The sequence below is a fragment of the Dendroctonus ponderosae genome, unplaced genomic scaffold, assembly GCF_020466585.1.
Source record: "Dendroctonus ponderosae isolate FM_Combo_2020 unplaced genomic scaffold, Dpon_F_20191213v2 Dpon_F_20191213_2, whole genome shotgun sequence".
NCBI classification, from domain to species: Eukaryota; Metazoa; Arthropoda; class Insecta; order Coleoptera; family Curculionidae; genus Dendroctonus; species Dendroctonus ponderosae.
The window spans coordinates 4,425,579-4,445,150 of record NW_026018165.1 but is presented as its reverse complement, the minus strand read 5'-3'; the positions used below and the strand labels follow the sequence as shown (position 1 = coordinate 4,445,150).

The 19,572-nt window shown below is 31.6% G+C and overlaps 1 protein-coding gene and 1 long non-coding RNA gene across 6 annotated transcripts in view; one reads left to right on the top strand and one right to left on the bottom strand.

Moving 5' to 3' along the window:
* The window catches only part of LOC109538342 (potassium channel subfamily K member 18), a 147,746-nt gene that overhangs the window by 91,974 nt on the left and 36,200 nt on the right, over positions 1 to 19,572 (top strand). For all 4 annotated transcript variants that reach the window (XM_019905546.2, XM_019905544.2, XM_019905543.2 and 1 more), the window contains one exon: positions 1,187 to 1,403. In XM_019905546.2, coding sequence (XP_019761105.1) covers positions 1,187 to 1,403 — 217 coding nt within the window. The remainder of the gene's footprint in view (positions 1 to 1,186; positions 1,404 to 19,572) is intronic.
* LOC125503472 overlaps positions 8,620 to 19,572 on the bottom strand; it is a 29,953-nt gene continuing 19,000 nt past the window's right edge. Inside the window, exons 1-3 of one of the 2 annotated variants that reach the window (XR_007280893.1) lie at positions 16,816 to 16,854; positions 8,960 to 9,065; positions 8,620 to 8,903 (exon numbers count right to left, since the gene is read on the bottom strand). This is a non-coding gene — a long non-coding RNA (uncharacterized LOC125503472). Of the gene's footprint in view, positions 8,904 to 8,959; positions 9,066 to 16,815; positions 16,855 to 19,572 lie in introns of those variants that run through there. The other variant, XR_007280892.1, reaches the window with a different exon arrangement.

Genomic DNA, 19,572 nt, shown 5'->3' with positions numbered 1-19,572 from the left:
CTAATTTCCTGATGAACTTTTTTCCTAACTTGTCAAATAAAGCGTGGAGGGAGAGTCAAACCGCTTAATTCAAAGAAACCTGTAACTTCAAAACGGTGGACCGATTTCAACGTTTTTACTATCAATTGAAAGAGCAATAAAAACTCTACAATGTGTGATATAAAAGCAATCTTAATCATTTTCGAAAAATCCGCTGTTCGAAAAAATTTCTTTGTTATAATTTTTCACAAAAATTTCAAATGCTACCATCAAATTATTTTACACGCATTCGAAAGCAAAGGAAAAAATTAACCAAACTGCAAAAACCGCATCTCAAAATAACCGTTTGCAATTGCGCCATCTAGTGGTCATCTGAGAAATTTCAAAATAATTTCCAGCAAATTCTTTTCGTCAAGTTTGTTATCAAATTTTTCTTCCGATCACTCTACAACACAGACTTTCTACGATACAGCCGCTTACCATCCTTATTGCGACACCCCGTATATCGGGAATGTTAACCTGATTTATTGCAATTACAAGTAGAAAAAAAATATTTCGTAGGCGTTTCAATTATTTTCATGCGTTTATTTTCTTTAATTTGTCGTGCAGTTTAATCAACTAATTTAAAGACATAAATTTAAGCAACACAATTAAAAATTGTAGGGACATTTTTGTAAAACAAAGTTTTCAATTTGTTTTTAATTACTAATTGCATTGACTAAAAAGAGATCACACTAATATCATAAACTTTTACTCGGGTATGTACCAGATGTTCGTCTATTAAAAAACGGTCAAAACAACAAACTCAAAGCAGAAATATATTTTTTAATCAAATATCGAAAATTTATGTTAAAAATGTTACACCAGTTAAAATTAGTGCAGATTTTGCTACAAATTCGAATAATGCGTTAATTTTGGAGCACCTTTTATATTTTTGAATTTTTTTGCTATCAGTAGGTACACCTTATTCTGTACATTCTGTATTGTCTGTCTGTTATAATTCAGATATATTTTATTTACGAAAACATCGAAATCCACTCTTCTTCTCAAGACCCACGTTTTTCTAAAAAACTCAAAATGAACCTGTTTGCAATGTGTATTTTTTTAAATTTTAAAATTATGCTGTACATCACTGGGCTTTTGTCAGAAACCTCTATAATAAAAAAATTAGCAATTATAGATTTACTAATAAAAAATTATTTTTCAGATGCAAAATTCCGAAGAAGACCTGGAAAACGCCAGCTCAAAAAAATGCACATTAGCAATGTTTTGCGGAAAAACCAGTCTGTTTGTTCTGATGACTGGATACGCGCTTTTCGGTGCTTTGCTGTTCAAATTTCTGGAAGGCGGAGGTGAAAGTCGACCCGTAGCCGATTTTCACCGAAGCAGAGAGGATTGCCTAAAGGAATTATGGACAATTACAGGTAAGTTAGGATAAGATAACGAAGCTCGATTAGAAGGGAAAAGTGATTTTAACTTCGCTAATGTTGGTCCTAATTTACGAGACTTTCTCCATTGTTTTGATCCTAAGTTTAAAAGTTTACAACACGCGCATTTCAAAGTCTTCTTTCTCTCTAAAGCTTAGTACGCCTTCTACAGCTGAATAAGATTTTTATTGAAAATTTTAGCAATGGTTCTCAAAAAAGGTAGGAGAGTGCTGCATTAACAGTTGATCATTAACTCACTTATTTCCAATATAAGAGAGAGGGTTTGTGACTGTATTTATCACTAACAAAATATCATCTTAAAAAAAGCATGGTTTAAAGCATTTTGTGCGTTCACTTTAGTTTCGATTTCGTTACACAATGGACATTGTATAGCTTATTTCATAGATAATGCATGAAAACGGTATACCCTAGCTAAAATTATTTCGCCTAATAATCCGTGTTTTTGCGCATGGTAATTACCCTCAAATTAATCCATTCACACGGTTTTATTGACAGTGACCCGAATCCTCACTAATCCTGCCGAGTCACAACTTAAATACCATTTACTATCATAATAGAGCTGGTAAACAAAGAACTTTGGTTTTCGTTGGGCCAGGGCTTGATGGGCAAAGTTAAATGATAAATACACGTTCTGGGACATCCAGCACATCATGTTTGCAGCTTATCTGTTCTAACATTGCTATTCAGGCAACCGAAAATTGTCTGGTTTAAAATGTGTGGATACGTGATAAGAGTGAATGTGACTCTGTAAACTAGTTTGAGGAAAAACAGGAAAACTTCCTAACTGCCCTTAGCAAATTTCGTTATTTGCTGTTTATTAATGAATCGACAAATGTATAACTCTGATAACTACACATGTCGTGGGCAATGGAGTCTCAAAGTCCGAAGAATCACAAAAACTTGCGTTTTATTTGAAAGGATTTGTTACCTAAAGCAATCCAAACTGAGTCAATTAATCAAACACATTTAACGACGGACTTCAAGCTGAAATTTTCCACATTTCCCAATAATTATCGAAATTAACACGTCCATCTCACATAACGAATTGGTATTTCCGAAATACCCAAATATAATATTACTACTACAGCGTAACATACACACACTTGTTATTGTCAGCAGAAATTAATGAAATCCTAATGTTGATTAACGAGCTGTTTGGACTATGACTTTAAAATTACCGGCTACTAAACTATAAATCACCCAAATTATTAACTGGATTTAACACTTCCGAGTGCAAACTATTTCATATAACCAGGATCAGATACTCAATTACAGCGATATTATTATGCTATTGAGTCGCAATAATGGTTCGGTTATTAATAAATTTTAATAATTTAATTCGGTAGTAGGTAAATAATGTAACCCATATATTTATAGCCCGAAAATTATTGAAATAAATGTTTACATTTCAATTATATTATTTTCGTTGTTTCGTATTATTATATTTTCTCGCTCTGATTTAAATTAAATATATTTGTTTGTATATTTTACCTCTAGTGCATGGCATTAAAGAGAACCTGTAGGGATATGAAGCAGAAAATTAACAGTTAATAAGTCGCCTAAGACTATTACAAAAATTTTGTATCAACTTCGGTGAGCAATGTTTTAATTGAAAATTTGAATGCAAAACGTAACATAAATATTGTTGGTTTACAGAAACAAACTAAAAACCAACATAATAACATTTTTTATGTCCTCACAGTTTCAGCAATATTTATTCTAGAGTAGCTGCTGGATTTGATATAAACCAATAATTTAAGAGGAACTTTTTTGAATGAAGTAAAGTTTACAATTTCACAAGTTTATTGCAAAACTGGTAAAAATTTTAATTCTGCAATAAGCTCTGCATTCATACAATGTTAGTATGTGCCCAAGGATTTTTATTGTTGGATATTCACTTTTCGAAACACAGTCTTGTAATATTGATCTGTTTTTATTAATTACCAAGCCTGTACCACCCGCAAAGTTAGTGATTTCAAGATTATTCTACAGTCTAGAGCAATGGCTAATACACATAATAAATTACATCAAATTTTACCGGACACTAAAATTACATAAAATGAATTCGTAACGTTTGAATATATCAGTAATACTTGGAACGCTTATGTATACTGTACCTTCATTTTTTCCAAAGTTCACTTAAGACTTTGGAATTTTTTTAAATTATTAGTGTAACAAAATTACCTTTAATAAGTATTGTCAAGCAATAAAGTAAACTGCTCAACAAAATAGACTTTACACAGACAAGTTTCCACTAACTTTTCTGATAACTGGATAAATTCTGATCGCTGAGAGTGATTTGATTTCTCTTTGAAGCGTTAATTAATGTAATTCTTTGCCGGTTAGTGTATATTTTTGCAACAAATTAGTGGTTTAAATAAAGTTTCTACGGGGGGCAAATGAAACAATGCAAAATTGGTGAAGGTTTCGTTTTCTCTCAGTTGAGCATGAAGACGTTTTTGCTATTTCAATATCAGAAGCATTAATATCGTCGGTATATATCGAAGAAAGTTTTTCGACTTGCAGTGATACATTTTCCTTTCTTGGACTGAGTGTCGAAATCTAGCGCGCATGTGAAGTTCAACTGGTTGCTGGACTTGCAAAAAATTCAATATTCCGGGTTACATGAACTAAAGAAATATTAAAGTCTGCTGGAACCACAGATTTTCGGGGAAACTCTGATTTAAGTCATTTTTCATACAACTCTGTATATAACATTTTTGTCTTAGAATGTATATGAAGTTTTAGCTTCAACATGAGCTCAAGATCGTGAAAATCGGACAAAGGGCAGAAGAGTTTTCGCTGCAAAACTAAAAAGTTGACTTTCTGAGACCACTTTGTGAATGGAAGATGTCTGAGAAATTCAAAAACCGTTTTGCGCTATTTGGTTTATCTTCAACTTTTTTTTGCCCAGCTAGGAATATGTTAAACTTCAAGCAATTTTGATTTTTTTCATTTGCCACCCTGTAAAAAATGTATCTGAGGTGCTTGATTTATTCCAAAACTTTGACTGAGTGAAAACAAATGGAACTAGAAAAAGCTTCAAACAGAAACAAGATCGCTTGAGGAAATCAGAATTTATTCACTTCCAAAGTTAGCTGTGTAACGTTAATTTTGTTGAGCAGTTTCTAAATTATTTTTTGCAAAGCACTTGTTTAGTTGCTTTTTGGCAACTCAAAACAATGCTAATTGGTAGAAGATTTCCGTTGAGGTAAATGGATTAATCCGTAAATAGATAGCGGCTGAAAATTTAAAAAAATTTTGCTACGTCGTTTTAGATAAAGCATACTGTCGCACATATTATTGTCCGAAATTGTGTTTTCCTTTATTCCTGGTTGTTTTAGAAGGTCATGATAATTATCTTATTCGTGGTTTAGGTTAGTTTTGAATAGTTCCCAAATAAATTAAACTTGAATTGTTAAAAAACTTGCTATTTAACGACTTTGGTACGTTTATTGGCAGTTTTTGCATTTTCAATGAAACGTCTTTCGCCTGTTAAAGTTCTGCTACAAAAAACAGCTGCTAATAATAATAACGGCAAAGAATAATTTTACGGAACTTTCGGATATTAGATTATTCTTATTGGATTGGATATTTGGACGGCTTGGGCAATTTGCGACAACAATCAAAGAAGCCCCAGGTTGCTTTAAAAACGTTTTCCCCGGTTTTTGCTTAATTGAAAAGGGGTTAAGACTCAGGACAAAATATATTAGTTTTTTTTAATAGTCTTGTTTTGTTTTAATTCAAAAATGAGATTGGTTTAAAGTGTCTAAAAAATTATGTAATACAAAAAATAGTTATATTGAAAAATCTCAGTTTTTCATCTTCAATCTTTCAAGCAAGACAAAATGATAATGCATAAAGCGATATGATTTCACCGTGTCTAAAACTATCACATTCTGCAGTGGTTGGGTTATTTATTAACAAACATGTAATCAAGTTAATTTAACTATCAAACGGTAAACAAATATTTTGTTTAACATTTTGCTATTCTGAAAAACAGCCGATGATCGACTGTTTATGTTTATGTCGACTCACACTTATTTTCAAACTTCTGTCCATGGCGAAACATCTCAGGCCCCTAAAATTTCAAACCGTTAGCTTCAACATTCGCAACAGGCATTTATTTAATACAGTTTTTATATTAGTTAATACATTTTATTTTTATTGACTGTTCCATTTCGGTTTGAAAAAACTGAAACACCCTGAACATGCATACGCAATGTTCGTATTTGCCTAAAAACTTGGATAAATAATAAACGATATCTTCTATTGAGTAAATTAATTATTATGAGATGCTACAAATCAAGGCACCATTAGATAATTCAATTAGGCTGATTAATATTTCATAATTTCATAACCGATTCAGTCGACATTTGATTTACCGAGCAGGTTGCCTGATTTGAATTTCTGGAATTTGACGTTATTTGAGCTAGATAATTAAGATAATTGAAAAAAATAGTACTCAAGATATATAATTCGCTTCGATCAGTTTATTTGCGGAATTACCTCGCGTTTAATTTAAATGACTTTTAAACGTATTATCCTATTTGGGAAAAATTTCAATGTTTTGGATACGTTCATATAAAATATGAATTTATATTTGCACATAAAAACTTATCAAAATGTGTTCCATTTTCAAGTAATAAAACATAAAACAGTTGAGTTTGGTAGAATAAGAGCCGCCCAAAGTGATAACTCAAATTATCTATGAGCGGCTTAAGATGGAATCGCTGCTGCGCCTTCGAAATTGTATGAATTTTCAAAAGTATAACGTTAACTGATAAATCGGAATCCAGAAAGTGAAAACTATCTTAAATATTGACCCATAAAACCTTCGATACCGGGTTCCCGCTTACTAAAGTTTTAAGAAAATGTTGCTGCTTTATTAGTGTTTTATGTTGGCTGTGACTGTTGATATATTTTGTTTCTTCTAATAAGGGACAGCACAAGTTGATGTTTATTTGTATAGACCCATTTAAATTTCCACCTCATTAGAGTTACATAATTATTGCTTCATAACCCTTCAAAGACAAGTCAAAAACAGTATCGCTCAAAAATTAAGACTTGGAACTCTAACACCCCGTAAGTAATGAAAGTTTCATCTACTGTATTTTGAGATAGTTTCATTTATTTTGAAGAACTTCAAAGAATTTATTCTTTGAAAAATTTTCTACATAAGTAAACTACGTTGTTAAGTTAGTAAGTAAAGCAGTAAACATTGGCCGAAGATCTAAATGTACATAAAAATAGTTATGCCTGAAAATAAAATTTTAAGAAATTATAAACTAAAGTAGCAAGGAAATATATGAATAGCAGATAGATAGACTAGTAAACATACTAGCCGACACAAACGAAATATTCGTATCAGTTGCGAAGGAAAGGTACTTGGCACATGTTAGGAATACGATGTTTTTTGTTACCGATTGGGCTAATAGGCGCTTCTTAAGAATTCAGATTTTTAATTAGGCAAAATATCAGAAATTTGATGGAAAATTTTATTTAAAAAAAAGGAAACGAGCCATGTGTTAAAATATGAGTTAACAATTACACATTTGAAAATGTAATATGAATTATCAGGATAGCAACTCTTGATAAATATGTTTTTATTAAAACTGTATGCTCATTTAAAAATTAAATGTATGAATTGTGTAGTTTGATTTGTACCAGAAATATTAAACCGTATCTTAACTAACAATACAGGGTGATTCAAAATTGGCGTCATTCCTCTGGAGGTGTTGTCTGCTGCTGTTATAGGAGTACAGAAAAAATAGTAAAATAAATTAATTGCTGTAGATAAGTTCTATATTGTTGAGGCGGATTCATTTTTTTACAAACGTCTTGTTGGGTATTTCGCCTCAAAAATGTTTGTCTTTAAAAAAGACAGAATTTCCTCACGTCTTTTATTACAGATTGATAAATAGTGCTCCTATTTCGCAATAAGAACGAATTATTTATCAAAAAGTGCTACAAAGAACTATCACCTAGAGGGTATCCTGCGACACACTTAGGCTCAAGATGTAAGAGAAAATTGCAATTAGTAAAATTAGCGCGCTTTCTTTAATTTTACGTTTTTTTGTAGATTGTTCTTTTGTTAAAATTGTGGAATTATTCCATTGAATTTTATGGCAATTATCAAATGCATCTTGACAAATGTGTGATTTATGATATTATTTGTTTTTTATGTATAATTGGGTTCTTTGAGTCTTTTTTTTCCTTGGCTGAATAAATATTGCCTTGGATGTTAAATAATAAATAAGCCTACTGCCGTATTTGTTATTGAGAGTAAAATAGTTACACTGTCTGCCTAAAAATTAGGCACAGTATTATATTTTACAGATATTATGTTACTGTTGAATGTAATTCAAATTTAAATAAAATAAAAATTAAAAAATCAATTAAACACGATTTCTCAAAGCGTTTGTTAACTCACAAAAATTTACCTTAATCTAGTGGTATTCTACGGAAAATACACACCCAATAAATTTAGATTTCACAAGAAACCACACTGTATCAACCGCTCCATATATTTCTCATTAGAGCAATAAAATTTTCACTTCCCATCCCGTTAGGTGGCAATAGATAAACAACGTGGAGAACAATAAAGATAAAAATCCTAAAATGAAAATCAGAAATAATAAAAATGTTAAACGCCTCGCATGAAAGAGGCATTATAAAAGAATATTTACCCATCGACACAAAGCAGGCCAATTCACTATGGAGTTGCATGCCAAACATTTGAGACTAAATTGACGAATCAAATATTGAACAGCCTCTATTCGATTTCGTATGCATCGACCTGCCGAAATAGAAAAGCCGTGAAAATATTGAAAATCCTGAAAAATAGCAGGCAACTCCCTTGGCAGAACTAAATTACGACTGTCCTGCGGCATCCCCTACTGCTTGGAAAATACAATTTTTGTTTGCTTTCTTTTAACTCAACAAGTTTCCCAAGGGAAATCGCAACTATTTTGCTGAAGTTGCCAAATATTCGTCAAGTTCTTGTGAATCTTCAAAGTTAAATTTTATGTTAATTACACCAGGTTTCCTAAGGAAAAATCCGAATTTTAAAATTGTCAGATGTTCTTAAATAGAAAATAAAATTATAAAAATATATTACCTCAATTAGCTATTGATTCGCATAAAGTAGTGGTCAGTTAAATACAGATATCATCTCAAAAAAAAAAGACGGTCAATTTTCCAAACTTATTTTATTTCCAATCCGGCTTTAGGCCAGCAAACAAATACATTTTCCAAGTTTCAAACCCGGCCTGCCTTTTATGCATATAAAGAAAATTCAGTTGACACTCAAGCCAATCGAGAAGAAGAGTTATTAAGGAAAATTTAGGAAGATGTGAATACATTTCCCCGGAGTCCTAAAACGAAAAAGGGAAAGAAATCATCCGACTCGACGGAGAACGTTTAAACACCCTTAGGCGGCTTCTGGCTTCAATGGACAGAGGGGTTGCTGAAATGCTTTCACAAATTGTATACCTGCCAATGAGATACTGAGTGATGTCAGTGTTATTTACCTGGAAATTGGGTCTTTTTTTCACAAATCAAATCACAAAGGAGGAAATTGGGCATTTTCAGTTTCAGGTCCAAGTACATAGAAAATGGTAGCAGTAAGCACTGAAACTAAACTTTTTAAATCAATTGTAGATCAAATGGTGAAAAAGTTTGCTTAACTACATTTGTTCATTTGATTATATTAAATGATGTATTGTTGAGTAACATATATTAAATTGTTTAAAAAAATTAATACATAAAGTGCATTGAATTAATAGCTTAATTACAAATACTAATCAAAATAAAAATTAAGTAAATAAAGGGCAAATTCTTTTAAGTAAATAAAGGGCAAATGAATTTGAAACGCAATGAAATAAATGAACCAAAAAGTCTAATTATTTCTTTAGATCAGTATTTCATCTCCGCACTGGTAGAACACGACCAAAACTACTACTACTACTACTACTACTGTAGCTATTCCCCACCACATATACGTTTGGCTAATTAAATACCAAAGACATAACGATAATAAAAAGGAGGAATTAAGAATGTTTACTATTTTTTTATTCCATTTATCTGCCTGGAAATGGAAATATATATTTCATAGCAAATGCAATTGCAGTATTGCGGCAGTCTATTTTAGAGCACCTTATTAATGTTATAAAGACCACAAACTGGCACTTACAAGCCATTAACTTATAATAGTGTGCAAGTCTAGCAGTTACTACGCTCCCGGGGCAACTATTTATGCAATACACAATTTATTTTGCGGCTAAAGGAATGCTAACAGAATGTAATATCAATGTAACTTACTTCAGCTTATTACTCTGGAATCCAACTAACTAGGCTTAAATAAATTTCGAAAATTCTCAGGTGAGAATTTTTCGGAATGTTTAATTTTACAAGAAAAAGTGTTCGTTTTGACTAAATTTATATGTACTGTGATTGCAATTTCTGGATTGTAAATTTATACTTGGAATTTTATTTTTTAATTATTTGTCGAATCTTAGTACTAATTTTGTCGGGCATTCAGTTTAAATCATGGATGATGTCTGAAATTATAATTATTTTGTCTGAAATGGGTTAATATTATTGTGAAAAAGCCAATGTTCAAAACTGACAGAATCGAATTTTTAATTCTCTATCCAACGATGCCAAAACGAATTATGTGGCTAAAATGTTGAAATTTCTTCTTATTTCTCTTTATTCTCAAATATTTCAGCAGTGTTATTTACTTTCGGTTTCAAAACATGTAAGATATTAGGGAGTTTTTAGGCCCCTTGATTGCAACACGTTGTACGTTATCCGTTATTCTGAGCATGCGCATTAGTAAAGAAATAACCGTTTACGTTGTTAGAGGATAACGTGTGCCTTTATTTACGTACGAGTAGCGGTAACGTTAATAAGCATCACGTTACAAAGCAGAACGACGGTGTTGACATATTTGAATAACTATTTTATTTTGGATTTTTATTTAATATGTTTGGAATATATTCCTTCTGAAACCTAAAATTGATAAAGCGATCTCTGGGCTCAATGTTTTCCAAATTAAAAATAGCTCTTCAGTTTGCAACAACAAGTGGGTCAAATATGTCGTGTAAAATTAAGTCTCTTATTAAATGGTGATCCACATCTCCCTAATCATTTCGGTGCAGAAAGGCAGCTTCGATGTTTTCTTCTTCCACTTTTTATTTAATAACAATACAAACTTAAACTAGCTTTGAAACTTTTCCAAACAAAAAGGGGGATAAGAAAACAATAAAGTGAGGTTTATCTTATTAAGAGTGCAACAAACGTGGTATCAAAAACTAAAAAATGCGCTTAACGTTATTTGCCTGAACACCTTATTTTGTTAACACTGCGCATGATCACAATAACGTTTAGCGTTTAAGGCCAACGTAATTTTAAGGGGCCCAAAAAATCTCTATTGTCACATTGGGCTGGATCTGTAGTACCTAAAACAGTTTCAGATTGAATGTAACCTCTTCCTTCACAGGAGCTAGATGATGAGGATCTTCACCTTCTATACTCGAATAATCACTCTTTCGATTTTTTTTTCGGAAATTTGTGCATCAGATCCGATTGATAATTCGTCGTTTTTATATAGGCCAGTTTTTCCTTTAAATGGTGCTGTTAAAATGGTAAATTACCCAAGAAAGCGAAGTGTGTGAACCAGAATAAATAAATCAGCCGCAAATGGGTGGAACACAATAAATTCAAGTGCTGAACAATAAAATAAAGTTACGCAAACTTGATCAAGAACAGATAAAATTGCTAGTGTGCAAGGCAATAATTATTCACCTGAATTAGTTTGTTATTGAATCCGCAAATTCCATTATGGGAACCCTTAACCAAATATGACACTAGTAAAATGCACAGATAATGATATCGATTTTAATGACTTAATGAACTATTGAGGAACTGTGGACGAAAACTAAGCTGAAAAACTAATTAAAAATCATAAAGGTGCAACCAAATTGATTAGTCAGTGAAAAAAACATGAACTGAAACAATTCTAAAATGGATACTTTGAATATTGCGAAACACTAAAGTTAGTAACTTACCACAAAGCTAGAGAAATCATTCAACTCCGGCTAGGAAAATTTAGTAAAAATAGAAAATCCTATTTGAAAGAGCAAATGTAAAGGAAGAAAGCAGAAAGGACCCCAGTTGGCAACTTCTAGATCGGTAACGAAAACTTCATTTGGACATACAGTATTAACGGCTGGCCGTACCGACCTTAAAAAAGTATTTCAAAAAATTCAAGGAAATTGGGAAAAGCAAATAATACTGATGAAGGAAGTTTCCATCGAAGAAAGTTGTTCTTGTTCTCAGGAAGGCTAATCTATAATAAAGCATTGATTAAATAATTGAAGCAAATCCGATCTTGATAATAACAGGCATTGAAATTATCTGGAACAAACTATTTCCTAATAGAAAGTTAGGAATTAAATTATGAAATTCTCGAAGAACTTTAACACAAAGTTTATGACAAAATACAAGTGGGTAACAAAAAGAATTTTTTGTAATCCATCAAAAAAAGTTAATTTTATAAAGGTTTTCCAACATTGCAAGATGGTTAAAAAAAATTGAAAAATTCTCCATCTTAGTGACCGTTGAAAAACCCTTTATATCACAATGTGCTTAAAGTATAGTGAGTTAAAGTATTCAATCAACTACCGCAACGGTTACAGATACTGGAGTGCAAAAAAAGGCTGGCTAGTTATGATATCCTATTTAGCCAACTTCACAAATTCATGATATCCTATTTTGCAACTTAACATAAGGAAATATCTAATTATGCTTACGGTACATAATGTTCTTTAGTTTCACAGATAGCATGTAAACTCATCAGCATTTAATTCGTATATATTCTCACAAGCCTGTAATAACCAACAGTTGTATCTTGAAGCTGAAATCCATATCAATCGGAATAAAAATTGTTTTAAAAACTCCCTTCATGTAGATTCGCGCCTCAACTGAAATAAAATCAGTCTAAACGAAGCAAATAATTCCAGGGGGATCGAAATGGGTCTAGTATATAAAAGCAAAATAACAGTATATTGGCGAAAACCTGCAATTATTGCAATTAAGTGTGAAAACGCGTATCAAACGCATCAGCAGAAGGAAGGAACATCCAAATGATGGAAAATAGAAAATAAACTCTAGGTAACTAAGGAGGTTTAATTTTTTTTGGTATAAAACAATAGGAGCTAATATAGGATATATCCATTAGTTGTATCATAAACAAATCATAGAAATATGCAAAACCAAATTTTTCAGTTTTAAAATTAGATAGAATTGTATTTAGCGGCTTTCTAAAATATATCTAAAAAAGATAACTAATGCTTAGAACTGCTTTGTTAAAAATATCTCTTTAATACCACTTAATTGTTGGGAACTTCAGCAATACTTTTCTAATGTTAGCCTGATTTCTGATACTTTCATAAGAATTATACAATGAATTATACAATTAATGTCTACCATTGACATTTTATGCATTTTTGATAAATAAAACCAACCAAAGAATCGTGGGTTTCACTAAATTAAATTTTCCAAATTTTATTTCAAACAGTTCAATGAAAGCCGGAACATTGTTGCGGGTAAGTCAAATGTTAGCTTTATTAGTTAGCAATAAAAATCAAAATTTAGCTAACGGAGAAACTAATTTAACTTTCCTGCTGAAGCTTTATACGGTTTCATTGTAACAGCAGTTTAGATCTCTTATAACATTTCCAAGCGCTTAATCAACTTTAAATTTATTATTCATACGAATTACATGTTTTCCTCTCTAAAGCTTATCCGTAAATTCACATATGCTGTGTATGTTAACAAAATGTTTAATAATATTAGTCCACATGATTTGTTCAGTTAGCATTAAGACAGGAATAGATAAGGGATAGAAACATCCATTAACTCGACTGTATTTTGAAACAAGCTTACTCAATAATAAAGTTATTGCAGATATTTAACCGGAAAGCAAAAATACCTCAATTTATAAGAAGAATTTAAATCTCCAAAGGCTTAAAAGTCTGGAAAAGTTATAAGCGAACCACTTCACGTTTACTTTGGTAATACGGATTGCTAAGTTCGTAAATCCGGCCGACCGTACAAGAGCAAAAATATATTCTATTTAACGGATTCCGGATTTGAAGTTGAGTTTAGCGAAATATTGCTACATTCAATAGGAATGTATTAAGCAATTCCCGTTTATACAAGCGTTGGTAATTGATAAAAGCGAATCAAACTGATCCTTCAATAATATTTGGTTTGAGGGTCGACTTATGTGTTGTTTCGAGTTGACGGCCGGACAGCAAACACAATCAAAGCCCAAACAATTAATTTAATCAGATCAATTTATGTATGTAAACATGTGGAAGCTTTTCCAGGCAATCAACCGTGGACCTTGAAATTATAGTAGATGTCTTCGCAACACGTCCGAAGTTTATGAGTCTCAACAAGTCTATTCACCTATCATGCGAACAATTTATTAGTGTTTGTCAAGCATAAAATCAGGGATGTCCGAAAGTGGAGCATAAGAAAATTAGATGGTAAATCTACAAAAAAAATGAATAACTAGTTCAAGTGAACAATATGGAGAACAACGGATGAACAAAGTTTTTGAAGAAGCAGTTTAAAATTATTTTTATTACAATTTGGATTGATGGTTCACCGAGTTTTTTCTAGTTCGGCACACTTCCTGCAAACATTTATAAATTTATTTTTAGGAATTTTCATAGAAACTATCCTTCATTTGAAAATTTGCGTCAAGTAAATCATCACAAAATTTAATTAACCGTATTTTAAAGATTGGATGTTGAGGTCCTGCACTTCCGTTTTTCCTCACCTCTCTAATTTGAAGTAGGTACATAATTTTCGAACTCGCTTGATATAGGTTCGCTCCAGTGAAAGGCAATTATTATAAAATGTCCTCAAAAATGTTAATTCCGTGAATGGAAGCTGCAAAAACTGTTTGTTTTATGAACTGAAATATGTTACGTAGCAAACAATTTTGATAGGTAAATAAAAAACGGTTGTAAATATAAGTTATAAAAAATCGTTTAACAAAAGCTTTATTACCAGGGCCATCAAGGGCTCAAAAAATATCCTAGTAGATTTCTCGTTCAAACTGGATTCCAAAATAATACGGAATGAGCATTGTCTTCATTCAGCTAAGCCTTTTATATCACTAAACAACTGATTTAGTCCAGTTTTTTCATTAAAAACGTTTCAACTGTAAGCAATTTGGATATAAGTGGTCACCTGCATCCATTCAGATTTAATCGCTAGTCAATTCCTATAAGTAGAACTAAGCCAAACATTTAGCTTAATATCCAAACGTGCTTTAACGTTACGAAAATGTTTTGCGACCTACTAATCATCTCCGAGTTTAGCATTTAGGGTATCTTACTAGCTGGGGGGCTGAAATACTCCTTAATGCGGTATGTTGTTCGTACATTCTCGACTAATTTAAATTTATAAACCATCCAAGTCTAATTTGCTCAAAGCCGAATTTTACCGCACATTTCTGCGTTGCTTCCTTGACATTGCCGAGATTTTAGCATATATGCCTGAAGACAAACTAAAATATTTTACGATAATTTGTTCGAAAAATAATCCCATATTTTTGTATCTTATTTTATATTAAATACATTTATTTAAAAAATAATTGATAAAGTTCATTCGAAAGCCTGAAACCCATGCTCGATTTGTAGATCGGTAATGGTAGAATGAAGTGGAGAGAAAATCGGCTGTTCAATGTAAAATTACAAAAAGTATTTCAAATTGACAAAATGAAAAATTAATGCAGCTAAACGCGCTTTGTACCTAAAACTTAGGCTCTGCGTGTGAATTGCATTCATGCGACGCAAAAATGAGCATCCCGAACCTTTTATGAAAGCTTAATTCTTATGTGATTTTACAACACGTTGTTGCAACATTAAACTATTGATGTTATTAATTAGCGTCTTACTAATTCGCGTTGAACACTTTGTTCAAAATCCTTCTGAGAGCTGATACTTCTCTGATTTTTTAAGTTGCGAAGACCTGCGTATTTTTCTGTTGTTCAATAAACGGTTATCTGTTCTACATTATTATTAACCGTCTAAAATATAGAGAGTTTCAAGATCCAGAGGCTTTTCAAGAGGCGAAACCCTGTAGAAATATTGAATATTTTTATCACTGAAAAGTGTATCTGAAATCAAATCATACCGCTTTATGTCCAGCAAAATTGATTATTGGAAATTTATTTGCATTCTGCTGTTCATTTGGAGGACAAAGTGTGGTAAAGTTATATAAGTTCGTTATATAAACTATATTCAGACTACGTGAATAATAAACTACATTTTTAATTCGGTAGCAAAGAACCAATTTATCAATTGTTAACTGCACATAGTTAAATAATTTCTTGCAAACGTTAATTCTAATCGAGAAACTTTTGGCACTAGCGTTTTGCAATTAGGAATATGGTTTTTGTTTGGCAGTTGCGTTATTTCTAGTTGTTTTGGATTTTCTATTAATAAAACGAAAAGTACTTTATAATTTTTGTATTAACAATTCAGCATTTAGGTACGAATCTCTCAAAAATTGATATCAATAAATTAAAGGAATTTTTTGCAAATGCACACAGATTAAGTGTAAGCGCTTTATTTCCCATTAAACCAGAATTCAAGTTGATAACCCTATGAAGCATAAAAAATCAAATTCGACTTAGACTTTGTTGGGACAAATTGTAGTAAAATATATTAATTTTCCACAAAATATAACTTATGTTTTAAAATGTTCTTGTTATTTGAGAAATATAAAGCGGAACACCCTGTAAAATTGAACTTTATTGCCAGCGAGCTGTTTCTAGCTCTTCGTCTGATATTAATGTTTAATTTCCTAAAAACGTTATAAAGGGCGAAACGTTGCCGAAAATGAGAATAATGTGAATCCCCGTCTACAGCAAAGCCAATGAAATAAAAAATACATTGGCCATTTGCTTTCAATTGTGTAATATTTAGTTTAAAAATTAGAGTTAACGTAATTTGTCAAAAAATAGTTTATCGAAAGATAGTTCTTCTTTTCTAAAACAATTCAACTAAAATTTAGCCAAAGCTTTAAGTTTCAAGACTTTCATTATTAATTGTTATAATATTCCTATCTTTCCTGGGTCTCAGTCAAAGTGTGAAGTAAAAATTTTGAAACATCGTTTATTTCATTACGTTTCGGCGGACAACAGCGCCATCATCACATTTAAAATTTACCCAAACCACAAACAGCAATTCACAATTAAAACATGTATAAAAATTAGAATTTACAAAGTGTTAAAATATTCATCAGTTTTTGAAGGAAAAAATTATTTCTTTTGGTCGAGTAAAACACCGGAAAAACTTACCTCATGATTGGTAAAAATCAACGTCCTTTTAGGTCTTTGCCTTCTTGAAAACCTTGAGTTTGTCTGAATTATTTTCTACATTTGCGATCGCGTATGCATGTATTGAGATAAGCAGAAATCGTTTTAATTTTTCACGAGTGTACCGGGTGTTCCATACTTATGGCTTTATTAGGGTTTGGTAAATGTTGCTAAGGTTGTCGGTATCTGATCTGAAATTTACTGCTTTTGCATGTTTTTTTATTTGTATCATTTCTTGGATTCTTCTTTTATGATAATTTGTTTCCTTAATTAATATATCTGCGTTGTCAAAATCAAAATTATGTAACATTTGGTGTGCATGTTGTGTTAATGCTGTTTTATTTTCACTAGTATTTCCCAGACTGTATTTATGTTCGTACATTCTCTCTTCTAAATATTGTTTAGTTTGTCCTATTATTGTATTATTACATTCTAAACAATTCACTCTATATACAGTGTTTGGTATATCCATTTTGTCAGTTTTTCGTTTTAGTTTTGGGAAACATTCAGTTGATAAGTTGTTTTTTGTTTTTTCCGCAATTATAATGTTGTGTGGCTTTTAGTACTTTTGAAATTTTCCTATCGATTTCTGGAATATATGGTAGTGATATATATGTATTGTTTCTTTCTTCCTCATTATTGTTATATTTAGTTGAGTTGTAAATTTTGTTAATTCTTCGCTTTATTATTGGTTCAAACAATTTTTTTGGGTAGTTTATATTAAGTAATATTTTTCTGATTTTTTAAAATTTTCTTGTCTGTAATTTGGGTGTGATAATTTTATAGCGCTATCTGTAAGTGCAGTTATTACGCTTTTTTATATTTTTGGGGTGCATATGAATTATAGTTTAAATATCTTCCTGACCAAACTTCTTTTGAATACCAGTTTGTTTTTATTTTACCTGAAATATCATAATTTACTGTTATGTCTAAAAAATGTATTGATTAATTAATTTTCATTATAAAGAAAAAAATCCTCAAGGGCCAAACGCCGCCAAGTTTTTCACATTCAAAGACAGATCTTTCGGCAAGGTATATCAAAGTGATCAATTGGGCAATTCAGATAATTTGAATTTTTTTGAATATAAGTTCGTTCGAAATGATTCCGGCTCTGCCGCTCTTCTTAATGGAGCTTAATCTGAGGCTCGTCAGGAAATGATTTAGGTTCTGTTTCCTTACAAGTTTAATGCCCGATGGGCATATTAACGGATTAATTTGCCGTTGAAGCGTAGAAGTCATTTTACATTCTGAACTTGATCTTGTAACTTCCTATGTTTAATTAAATTTAAAAAACCGTCGGATTTCTTATGAAAAAACATATAGTTCTGTAAATAGGAACTTATTTAATTAGCCCCAGATGATGCCTTCGCAATATACTTCTCTAACTCCATGAAATCCCTTGGCTTAACAAGAAGATAAATTATTTTTCTACTCGTTTCCTTTTGACAAAATACAACACGCCCTAACTTCCTACTCTATCAGTCAGTGGAATAAACTACTCACAGCAGAGCCGAGTAATTCCGTTGTAACTGCCATTCCAACATTAAAACTTGCGAAGGAATTGCTTTTTATTTACTGCTCGGCAGCAGTATCGTCTTGTTTTATGTCAAGTGCGACTTTTTCGAGCTGACATGGAATGCAAGTTGTAGCTTAAAAAATAGCTTTAGCTACAAGCTAAATGAAAACATAAACTGAAATAGAATTTAGGAATTTTTGGTGTTTACTTAGAGCTTTACTATCGCAAGCAATTAGACTTGAAGGCTGCTGCTGTAAAAGGAGAAAAACAGCAATGCTTAATAACACTTCTAATTGGGAGTTCAGTTTAGTTTGTCGTCTAAACTTATATTTGTCTTTTATTTTGTTTCTTTCTTTTTCTTCATGGTGAAAGCGAGGAAATTGGTCTATTCGAAAATGTTTAAATCGCTTCATGTGATAACATGTAAGATCTAAATGTACATCTTGCTACTCAAACAGCTACATCTATGGAAGTCTAGAAAATTGCTAGAAGTTTTTTAATATCAACTTGTAATTGAAAACACTTTAGTCGCTTTTGCTATTCCACAATAAGTTCATTAGCTCTTGGTATATATTGAGAATGTCAGTAGCTATCTGAGCTATGGAAAATTTATCCACCTCGCAACACTTTGTTTCTCGAGCAAAACTCTAAATTGAAATATAAAATTGGCTATTATCGGTTGTATCAGATTTTTCTATCGGGTAAAACATGTCAGGTCAGTTATTTATTTTTGTTTATAAAATAAACACGATTAATTCTTCTGCCGATTAAGAGTACCATATAAATTGAGTAATTATTATTTGCCGTTTAATTCTGTATGTATCTTGGACTCTTTTGCCCTAATATTTCTAACAGATGCAACTTAAGCACAAAAATATATAAAATCAATATAATCAGTTCGCATCTCGTTTTGCGTTAACCTCAGATATCCCCAAAGCCGATTTCCGTCCTATTTGCGCCATCATCAGACGGGTTTATCCTGAAAATAACACTCCCAAAACCTGTCCTTATTTTGCTCATGTGTTTTAGAGCGGTAGATTGCGAACGAAGTTTCGAACGTGTAAATCGATACCACCGAAAAAAATATTATTTTGGTTGTCGTCACCTGTCTTGGGGTGCCTGAGACTAACACGTTTCGAAATCTGTACTTAAATTAGTACCCGTTCTTAACTTTAACAAAATTACAACAATAACCATCATTAATTTAATCGGCATCTTTAATT